The sequence below is a fragment of the Amblyomma mixtum genome, chromosome 3 (assembly GCF_055824585.1).
Source record: "Amblyomma mixtum isolate Tamu chromosome 3, ASM5582458v1, whole genome shotgun sequence".
Classification (NCBI taxonomy): Eukaryota; Metazoa; Arthropoda; class Arachnida; order Ixodida; family Ixodidae; genus Amblyomma; species Amblyomma mixtum.
The window spans coordinates 237,652,135-237,663,790 of record NC_143014.1 but is presented as its reverse complement, the minus strand read 5'-3'; the positions used below and the strand labels follow the sequence as shown (position 1 = coordinate 237,663,790).

Below are 11,656 nucleotides of genomic sequence, written 5' to 3'. Positions count from 1 at the left end.
TCAGCACAATGTGTGTCTCAGTCTGGATGTTAAATATCAACTTCCACAATAAGGGGGCCCTGCAACACCTTATGAGCATAGTATATAAACTCGCTAAGTTGTTATACTGTGTTATCATGAACATCTGCGCAAAATATTACGCTTCGATACCAGGCAGAGAACCCACAATCACACTCGAAATTTGGCAAGCCTTTCTCCGGTCACTTTTCAAACTTGAGCCCTCCTTCGTGTCACACGTGTAGTACGTATCTAGGTTAAGAAATAGCTTTTGGTCAGATTCTTTCAGACGGCGCACAGCTGCTGGGGCCGTGGCCAGTCAGCCGGCTTGTCAGGAGGGGTCCGGCTCTCGGGGAATTCCAGCGCGTGTCAGCTGCCCAGTGGCGGGGCGGGGTGGGTGAGGCCACCTTCGAGTGTGCGAAAAGTGACAAGAGGAGAGGAAAAAAGGTGAAAGCGCTCAAATTCAAAATTTGGCTGCAGATAACTCCGCTTATACCCAACGCATTCCAAAATCCTTGCTGGGGTATGTATGGGAAATGGCGTCGTTTAACATGTCACTAATTTCGCTAGCTTTACTGAATAGTGTGGCAGGGCTCCTTTGAAACCTGATCAACTACACAAAAAGATCTCTGTGGCGCACTTACCCCGGCCTTTCTGTCATGTTAGGGCTGAAATAGGACAAGCGATGAGAAAAAGCAAGGTTATATGCAATACATGGAATATAAGATGGCGTTGCTATACGGCTACGTAGCAGTAAGGGCAAACGTGCAAACAGACATGGGAGATACGCAGACATGGTGGCGTAGAACTGAAAATTTTCCGTATACTGGGGAATATATGCACCCGCAAAAGAGTTAAACAAACTCGGCAACGGCAATGCTGAAAGGCGCGCTCGTTAGCCGACGGAATGAGCCTAGCCGTGACCACCCGCCATGCTCCCTTAAAACATGACGGATAGCAAGTTGCATCGCCGCGAACCACGAATAATATCGTGAAATCAGATATTCGTGACTTCTAGTGGGCACGCGCATAGGCGTCTTGGGATACGAGCAGGAAATTAGAACTGTATGCATGCAATGGAGCATGCACATAAAGATAACTCTGATTTTAATAGAGCAAGGGCCACATGACCAAAGATCTCTGTGGTTAAAGTGCATAGTTAGCACGAGGGGGCGTCAAAGCCCCATTCATTAAAGCGTTTCACCGCACAGAATCTGAGCACCAGGCCAGAATAAAGATTGTACCCATTGGAAAGCCAAGGGGTAACCGGCGGCTCTGGGGATCGAACCCTGCAGCTGCCGCATACAAGGCGGATGCTCCAACTATTTAATCGCCGCTTTGGCTCAACAAAGGATGAGTTTTCTATTGCAGCAAAGTTTTGCTATGGTTGTTTTTCCAGCACATATAGGACACCTGAAAAATAAACGTGCCAAAAGTTTATGGCATTATCAGACTCTTGGTTTATATTGAGAATGGTCTCGCGCTTTTCTGAAATGTTTTCCACGTTTAGAACTGTACTCAAACGGGGTACTACGAAGAACTGCAATTATATTAATTGCACTTGGCTGCATACTTCTTCAAAAACGACCGGAACCATACTGCGTGCGCCTCATTCGTTATTACACGCACAGGATACTTCAGCGTACCATTTTTTTTTTCTGCGACGCCGCCTCTTAGATAGCGGTGGGACTGCTTCGTCACTAGCAAGGTAAGTTAACTTGCTGAAGCGCGAAAAATTATTGCGGTATTCTTAATGCAAGTAATAATCTCAATTTTAATTCAAGATAGTTCTTTACTGTCGAGTGTGAAGTATTAACAGTGCTGTTTTAGTGGTTTTAAATCATATGGTGTCCTGATGGTTCCGGTGCGGTCACACCACATGATCACAAGGCCAACCCTGCACGAACGCTGCGTAATCAGAAGTACTGGGTGTTTCGGGGTCTCGACCCGCCTAGCACTTCTGCACTGACAGTAAACGTGAAACTTGATGTATGGAAAGCAAAAAGACCGTTTGGCGGTTAGCGGTTAGTTGGGTCGTGGACGGAAACGAAGAAAACTTTGCGATAAAATTTGACGCGCCTGCGCCACATTTACTGGCATGCAGTCCTTTGCCGTGGTTATGTATGGCACGTATTTGCGGTATTTGTTCCCTTTAGCTTCATGTGCACCTCGTAATTCGTACAAGTAGTGCCGCAGCACTTCCCATGCACTTTTGATTTATTATTGTATCTCAAGACAGTATTTTGCCCGCATTACCATGGTGTCTCTGCCTACATTGTTCTTTTAAAATAAACATGTTTGACTGACGTTCGTCTGGTAGGATTTGTAACATAGAAGAAGAGTGTGACACCAACTAAGTGTTGAAAACGAAATGCCAGTGTTTTGGGGCGTACTAGATCTATTTACAGGGGCCGCTACAGATTTCAGGTTGAGGTAGTTAGCAGACTTCACCCGCTCGGCTGATGCATCACAGTTAAAGGGGACTGCAGTTAGGTAGAAAAGAGCGCAGCGACAAATGCCCTTCTAATGAATTCCTCCAGTCTGCAGTGTCGACTGATAGTCATGAATTCGCAGTTTATCCTTCTGCACTTGATAGTGTGACATCGCAGGGAGTTGGCAAGCCTAAAGTGTCAACCACGACGTCGTGACAACCGTTGACGCCAATAGCAGGAGGGCTTCCTTAAAGGGGAATTTTCGGCGACATTCTTGATTTGTTCCGACTGTATAGTGGAGCCCACTCATAACGAACTTGACGGTCGCGCGTACAGCGTTCGTTCCATCCAAGGATCGTAATTCGTGGACTTCCCATGTTACAGCCCAAAATATAAAGCCGGACAGTGTAAATTCCAACAGTGTAAATTTCCTATTACAGTGCTTTCTAAGCTCTCGAACACAGTGAAGTGCTCTGCGCCGATACCCTTGCTAATTGAAGTAACTAACCAATCGCGATGGAAGCGCTCTAGGTAGCAGCTGGCGGTGGTGGCGGTAACAACTTTATTTTAAAACAAACAGTGAAAAAACGTCGTCAAGGGTGGGCTCTTACTTGTCCAAGAGTTCACGGGTCAAGGACAGCTCTGTCCACTAGCCATGTCTGGCCAGCTGGTTGAGCATAAGGAGGGGGTTCGGCGGCAGTTCAGCCTCCTCGTCATCGTCTTCGTCAGATTCCTGGAAGTACGAGAGTTCTCGTACTTCGCGTACTATTATTTTCGTCAGTGTATAGCTTTCCGATGTTGGCGTCATCATCTACACCAACGAAGTCATCCCAGGCGACATCACTTTAGGTCAGTTGCGCATCGACGACGCGTTGCCACATATCCATATGCGTCCGATAACGTGGTGTTCGACAGCGTCCTCCATCGTCCGTGGGTTCCTAAACGCTGCTTTACGGGAGCACTTCTATGCACTCTGCAGACAGTTCCATCCACGGGACATTTTTATTCCACGCCGGGGAGCAGAGAGATTTACAATGTGATGTCGCGGTACCTGGGCGGTCAATTGTTTTCAGTTTGCGCTGGTAAAACGCCGCCTATAGGTCACCTTGAGCACGTGAGTTATGTCCATGTCTAGCGGCTGGTGATGCTCGTCGCGTTCGGTGGCAGAAGAGTGTAGTCACCGCAGTGAGGGAAGGGAGCACCTATAGTGTGCCCTCCCGAAACGAAATCCCCACTCCCTCGCTCCGGGAAACAAAAACCCAAGTCACCCTCGTGATGTGGGAGCTTTCGCCGGGGATGCCATTGAATGATTATTGTTCGCTGAGATTTGAACTCTCACTGAAAGACAGCATCTCTATCACTGTCTCTTCCCTTCCATTTGACAAGGCAAGGGGGTAACGATGGCTAGGCCGTCGGGATGTAAAAAAGAAAGGGCGCTAAAGAAGACCACTTGTTAGCACTGCGGAAAAGGTCACGATTCTGACAAGTGTTGGTATCGCAATGCGAAGTGCCACGCATGTACAAAGACAGGGCATCTACAATCAATGTTCCGAGAGAAGAAAACCCGTCCGATGAACTAAGAGGAAGCGACAGACGAAGAGTCGTAAGGTTCACAGACCTACCATGTCGTGCTATCCACGGGGGACGGAGAGGGTAAAAAGTTTTCATGCAGATAAAAAAAAAACATATCGATGCTTTTGGATACGAGCGAAGCTGTAACATTGATGCCGGAAAGTATGTAACAGCAATGGTTATCGCAGACTAAATGCAAGCCAACAAAAATGTTTTTGAAAACGTACACAGGAAAGCCTGTAAAGCTGAGAGGAAAGGCAACCGTAAGCGTTGAACATGACGGCCGCAGAAATGAGCTTTCACTGCGTGTAGTGGAGAACCAGGGCAAAGTTATGCGTACCCTTCTAGGCCAGGATGGGCATGAAGAGTGGCTGCTTTACCAGAAAACCGTCACTATTGTCACGGAGAGCTCTGATGTCCTTTCACTACGGGCAAAATTTCTGGATGTTTTTCGTAGAACACCGGGAGTAGTCCGCAGTTACAAGTCAAAATAGCCATAGATCTCAACGACAAGCCTACGTTCTGCAAAGCCGTGTCTATGCTTTTCGCTACTAAAGAGGCAGTCAGCGAAGAACATAGAAAGCTGGAAAATCAGGGCATTTTGAACAAAGTAGCTATGAGCAAGTGGGGTACTCACATTGTACCGGTTCCGAAGCGTGGCGGTGGGATCAGAATTCGCGGAGACTTCTAAGTAACTTTCAATCAAGTTCTCAAGACACATTATTACCTGCTGCTGCTTCTTGATTTATACTCGATGCTAGCCGGTGGTAAGGTATTTTGTGTGCAGGTCTTATCCTCGGCGTACCAGCAAGTGCCTCTGAGGGAAGAATCTAAGCAACTGCTCACGATAAATACACGTCAAGTCTTGTACGAATTCTAAAGGCTCCCATTTGGAATTGCGAGCGCACCGGCCTTATTTCCGGCCATGATGAACAATGTTCTGGAAGGCATTCCTAACATCGGGTGCTACATAGACGACGTCATCATCAGAGGCAGCAGCACAGAAGACTGCTAGAGCACTGTCATTAAAGTTATGGAGCGACTTGGCGATCAATGAAAGGAAAAGTGAAAGTTTTTCGCGATTCAGTTGTCTACCTAGGGCACGAAGTTTTGAAGAAGGGAATTTATCCCCACTGCTGAAAAGATAAAAGCAGTACGAGATGCCCCAGGGACTAGTAACATCATACAACTGAGGTCCTATTTGGCCCTTCAAAATTTTTAATGGCAAGTTTATGAGGCATATGGCAATTGTGGTCGCACATCTTTATGAGGTCCTTCAAAAAGACCTAAAGTGGAAATGGACGCTTAATTTCCAGAACGCATTCAAAGCAATTAAGAAAATTATTTTGAACAGCGAAGTACAAGCCTTCTAAGTCGCTCGCTTATGGCTTTGGAGCTGTCATTTTACATGAAATGCCAGACGGAACTGATCTACCTACCGCATTCACTTCGTGCACTTCGCGCAAGCAGCAAGAGGGACTATGTTCAAGGCGAAAAGGAAGCGCCCGAGATCCTATTTTCTTTTCGACGGTTCCTTCGTTACTTGTATGGGCGCAAAAGTTCAGCCTATACAGCTAGCATGAGCCGCTTATCAGATTTCTACAGCGTGATAAGCCGCTGCCTTTTTTAGCAGCTGCACGGATGCAGAGATGGTTGCTGTCGTTAACAGCGTACCAGTACGATTTATATTTCGTCATGGCGAAAAAAATGAAAGTCACTGACGCACTGCCACGAATGCCGCTGTCGAGAGCTTCAAGCAACGACGAGCCGGAGTGTTTGGCTATATATGTATGACGCAGCAGCTAAAATCTTTGCTCGGAAAAAGAGCGGGACACCTTTCTAACACACGTTTTATTCTGCGTTCTTTTGGGATGACCAGATTATTACCCTCAAGAAATGCGACCATTTTTATTACTCGATATGAACTGTCTGCACAACCAATGTGCTTGGAGCAATCAGGTGATTGTGCTGAAAACCTTGCAAGCGCATTTAAAATACTCTGGTTGTTGCACGAAGCACATCGAGGGATCATTCATATGAAAGTGCTGGCAAGTGTATACATCTGGTGGGCTTCCTTCCACAAATACGTAGAAGAAACTATTGGGAATTGTCAAGTTTGTCAAAGCACCCGTCCAGCATAGTCGGAAGGGCCTCTGCAACCCTGGAGGTATCTGTTAATGGTTTGTGTTCGGGGCGTGGGAGCACCGCATGCGAGGAACCTCTCAACAAGGTTGCTGGGTGGAGACTAGAAAAGGTTACTGCAGTAGAGGGACAGAGAGAGGGAGAGTGTAAAAGAAAGCACTTCCGGTGCTGTGGGACGGTGTAGATCTGCTAATTTTGGTAGACGCCTACTCCAAGTAGGTTTAAGAGCTCCGGATGAGATCAGCTACGACCGCCAAAACTTTACTGCTACCCATAAGAAACTGTTATCGCCGATAACCCACATTCACTTCGGTTTGCTTTAGAGGGTTCATGAAGCACAAGGGTATCAAATCGGCGCAATATTGGAAATTGATGGCTTCACTGTGGTCCTACGTAGGACCGGCGTTTGCGAATATATTTCGAACATTGGGCCGAGTACCAGTGCTGCTGGGGCTCCACATCATGCCGCTTTGAATACAGCCTCAGATACCGAAGTGAGAACGACCAGATTTCCTAAAAAAAGCTTCTGAGTGATGGAAATGCTGGAGTGAAGAGTACAATACAAGAACATCTGAACAAATTTCTTTCTTCCCTCTAGAAACACCCCGCAATTGCTAACTTCACGGACACCTGCTGAAATTTTCCTCAATTACATAGCGGGGCGTCTGAGACGACAGGCGGAACAACGTAACGACCAAAGATGACGTGCAGAATCCTTTTCCAAATATAATGGAGACTACATATGTAGACGACCACACGAGGTGAGCCTGTATAATTGCAAAAAGCTACTGTTGCAAAAGTTGTCAGCCCAGTCACATACATGGTTAGGGTTCAAGGTTGACTACATTTCACTTAAGTTGATCACCTGCTTCCAAGACAGACTACTGTGTGGACTGAAGCCACCAATAATGTGACATTACTAACGTGTCAGGGAAATGATGAAGGGATTGGTCTAGGAGGCTCAAAAGTTCCAAAAATCTTTTTCAAGAATTCTCTTTTCAAAAGGTGTTTTTCAGTTTTCGGAGGCGTGGAAGCGAGGTACAAAGCCAACCTTCTCCATGAAGAGATCCAACTCGGGCAACCACATAGATTCAAAGGAGTCCGACGATGAGCAGATCACCCCCCCCCCACCCCCTCCCCTTTAAGTCTTATTACCAAGACCGCAACAAGGTGCACCAACAGTTGCAGGAGAAGGGACACCAGAGCTACCAGAGCTACAATTTCGCTACCAGGCGAATTGAAGATGGGGAATGTCGTTCCCTTATACAAATCAGGTAACAAAAGTCCTCCCCTAACTTACCGCCCCATATATCCCTGGCCAGTGCGCCTTGCGAATTCACACATCATGTAGTTTATTCTTAGCTCATAGAATTCGTGGACTCAATCACAACGCGTGTTTCGCAAAGCCATGTCATGCGAAGGTCAGCTGGCCATATTTCTTCACGATTTTAAAACCAACCTCGATTTTACCATGCAAACTAACACCATCTTCCTTGATTTCGCTAAAGCATTCGATAAGTTTGCCAATATCGTTTGTTTCTTAAACAACTTAAATTTGCACCTAAGCGTACTTGCATGGATCAAATCATTTCTTACCAATCGTTTCCAGTTCGCTTCAGCAAACAACGCCACGACCAACTACCGCTCACGTCAGGTGTTCCGCAAGAGTCCGTCCTTGTGCCTTCACTGTTCTTAATTTGCATCAACGGCTTACCCCTCCGAGTTTTGCGTTATCATTCATTCATTCATTCATTCATTCATTCATTCATTCATTCATTCATTCATTCATTCATTCATTCATTCATTCATTCATTCATTCATTCATTCATTCAGACACCTACAGCTCCCGGAAACGGGCATTATTCACAGCTTACTGCGTTATCTACCACCCGCTAACTAATCCTTCCGATCAAGAATCATTACAGATTGACCTAAACAACATACGAGAATTTTGTTTGGTTTCATCGGGTTTAACGTCCCAAAGCGACTCACGCTATTAGGGACGCCGTAGTGGCGGGCTCCGGATTTTTTCGACCACCTGCAGTTCCTTAACGTGCACTGGAATCTCACAGTACACGGGACTCTAGCATTTCGCCTTTGGTCGACCTCACATACTGCGCGGGTCCACAGGAAACGGAGAGGCAAAGAGACACCGTTTCACACACTTGGAAGAAAACAGATATATTCAAAAATTACATATTATCGAGCAATAGGATGCAGAGGCTGGGGTTCTCAAGCTTACATGCTCCAGCGTTGGCGCCGGAATCTTTGTGAGAAGGAACGGAGGAGCTGCGGAATGGACCCTGTTTGCTCAGGCTCGTCTTCTGGCTGATGACTTGGGCGCCTCAGGCGCCGGAGGAGCGACTACCAGCGGTGCCGTCTCCGGCATTGCTCGTCCCCCTACTCGCTGGCTGTTTCTCGTTTTCTTTCCGTCCGTTCAGGAAATCCTTGTTTCCAGGCTGGAGCGTCTCCCTCGCCCTCTTCTCAGCGCAGGCGACTGCGGCATTCCCCGTTTTCCCCGCATTTTCCCACCGGCTCAGGCCTTTTCTCCTCCGGCCAGCGCACTGTCATTCTTGTGGGGTTGTGCTTGATCAGTTGAATACTTGTTGGTGGAGAAACAAAGTTGACGGTCAGGCTGTCACGTTCAGACCCATAATGAGCTCTGGTCCCGGACACCCGACGATTACTGGCGCCACACAGCCTCCTGTTCAAGCACCTTCGGTGTCCCACAAAGGGAAGATTTCGCCGGGGACAGTAGCCGTCCGGAAACGCGCAGCCTCCATCGAAATGGAACCTCCACAACCGTGATGGAACCCGCGTCTTTCGGGACAGCAGGCAAACAACATAACCATTGAGTCACCTCGGCGGCTTCACAAGCATAGTGTAATCAATGATTAATGACTCTTAACCCTAATAAATGTAAAACCAGGTCGTCTCACCGCAGCCGTAACACTATAATATTTTCATATAGAATTTCTTGTGTCCCAATAGATCTTCTGGCATCATATAAATATTTAGTGTCTCACTCTCTTGTGATTTAACTTATGATGTGCATGCGACAAGCGCCATCTCATCTGCTAATAAGTCGCTAGGTTTATTTACGGCGCCACCCCCGTAATGCCCCTTGCATGTAATACTATTCGCTCACACGGCGCTGGTCTGACCGAAATTGGAATACTGATATGCAATCTGGCATTGATATAAAATGCATCTCCCTAATGCTGTCGACGCGCTCCAGAACAGGGCCACTGGATTCGCATGTTCTTGTTACTCGCGCAATGTCGGTATTTTATTCTTAAAATGCGCATCTGATCTGCTCAATCTTTAATTTCGCCGTCGCGTTACTGGCGTTTATCATTATCATAAGTTTTTTCATCCGTCACTTCATCAAAGACCCTAAAATGAGCACCTGCTTCACGGAATTCTTACCGTACCGGACACCCCCTTCGTCTCATACCATGCGCCCGGACCACAACCTTTTCAGCGTCATTTTTTCCAAGTACAGCAACCGACTGGAACGACTTCCCCACATCATCGCAGCAATCGCCTGTCATTCTGCATTCCACGAGAGCATTGCCGGGCGTCTAATATAATAAAATATCACTTGTTATTTTTGCCCCACCCTTTTGTAATACCACAATAGGGTGTTCAAGGAAATAAAATGGAATGAAATGTATATGCGCATGCCTCCAAGTTAATCCGGACAGATGAGAACCGCCCGGCAATTGTGTTATTTTTGACACCTTGCTGGAGCGAGCAGATACGGACACACTTCTCCATCCTGAATTATCGTCGCTGCAGCCCAAAGGTAGAAAACGGGCGTAAAAATGCAGCGAAACAAACCCAAATGCTTTCATATTTTTAGCACAAAGCGCTCTGGAAAGTCTAATGACCTGACAGTGATGTTCAGATCACTCGCTACACCGAGTGCCAACTGACTAACACTTATATTTAATATTTTAGGAAGAAAAAAAAAGGAAGGAAATCCGCATTATTTCGTTTTTCTTAAGTGCGGCACACGTCTTCCGTGACTACAGTACGAGATTCTGCGTCTTGCCCAATAGGCTGTAGCACGCAATCTGTGATAGTATTTAGGGATTGTCTAAAACCGTCCATCTGTTTAAGAGAAAGTTATAATTAGTAAAAACAGGGCAGAAAAATATATGCTGGATTGGATTTTCGTCCACTTACCTGTGAATCCACGGCGGTATCCAGAAACGCAGCCTTCGTAGAAAAACTTTGTTTTCTTCCTCAGTGCAGACGTATTTTGACACCATGCACCTCCAGTTGCTTTCGATCCATAAGTGTTCTGATACCATCATGAGAACAAGATCTTCTTCACTGCCAAGCAACTGAAAAACAACGTTCAGTAATAGGCATGAGAGAGGGACACAATGATATTTAAGATACAGCATGTGAATGTGAATGTTGTTACGGTAGCTGCTGAAAATACAAGCACTTGCTGTGCGCGCTGATTGAGACATTTTGTGTGCGTATTATTTCAGACGCCTCATTCTTGACACGGCAGTGCGACTTTTAAGGCCCATTACTTGTCTTTTCCTTTCCACGCAAGAAAGGTTCGTGTACAGCTTTCGCGCTGTGGCCTTGACTCTACACAGAGACACACACACGTTTTTACACACGGTTCGTTCCCGGCCGCGGCGGTGAAATTCGATGGAGGCGAAATTCTAAAGGCCCGTGAGCTGTGCGATGTGAGTGCACGTTACAGAACCCCAGGTGGTCGAAATTTCTGGAGCTCTTCATTACGACGTGCCTCATAGCCTGAGTCGCTTTGGGACGTTGAACCCCAATAAACCAAACCATAAACACACTGACTCAGCACAGGGTCCTGCGGTGTTGCCTCCGTGCAGTTTTGTCAGTGGGGTCTTTATTTGCAATTAGAAAATATATCCTTTTGCTTTTCAATAGCTCCGGAACCAGTACCAACTTAATCGACAGATACTATCAGCGTGAGCAGCACGTACTTGTACATCGGTGCGAAAAAGCTTCGTATTTTATTATGCCCTACCACTGTTCGACAGCCCAGTGCAAACAGTACCACTAGTACCACCTGCTAGTGCTGGAGGAGGATAATGCGGTGCGGCTTATAACGGCCGCATGCTATGACAACTTATTCGCCGGCAGTTGTGGATTCCTTGCAATTTAATATAATTGAGGGAAATGAAGTGAAAATGCGCGGCATGTGCCATGGCCCACAACGTAGTGAAAGACTCAATAATGATTTCGATTACTCTGACTTTAATGGAAGACTATTCCTGCCTACCTCAACCACATGAACTAAATTGCGCATTCGCGACTGCAACAGAGATAACAGCAGAAGGCGTAGCATCTCTAATTAATAGTGTCAAAGTATCAACTTCCCTAGTGTAGACGGAATAAATACAAAAATTTTCAAACACATCGTAGATCTCTCTATTATCATTCTCTGTGGTATTTTAAAAGAATCTTTAGCAAATGGCGAAGTTCCTTATGATTGAAAGATGGATAAGTTA

The 11,656-nt window shown here is 46.3% G+C and overlaps 1 protein-coding gene across 1 annotated transcript in view; it reads right to left on the bottom strand.

The window, feature by feature from the left end:
• Positions 1-637: 637 nt before the first annotated feature.
• The window catches only part of LOC149354100 (uncharacterized), a 35,989-nt gene continuing 24,970 nt past the window's right edge, over positions 638-11,656 (bottom strand). Inside the window, exons 2-3 of the mRNA XM_089575932.1 lie at positions 10,335-10,495; positions 638-665 (exon numbers count right to left, since the gene is read on the bottom strand). Of these exons, the coding sequence (XP_089432058.1) occupies positions 638-665; positions 10,335-10,495 (189 nt within the window). The remainder of the gene's footprint in view (positions 666-10,334; positions 10,496-11,656) is intronic.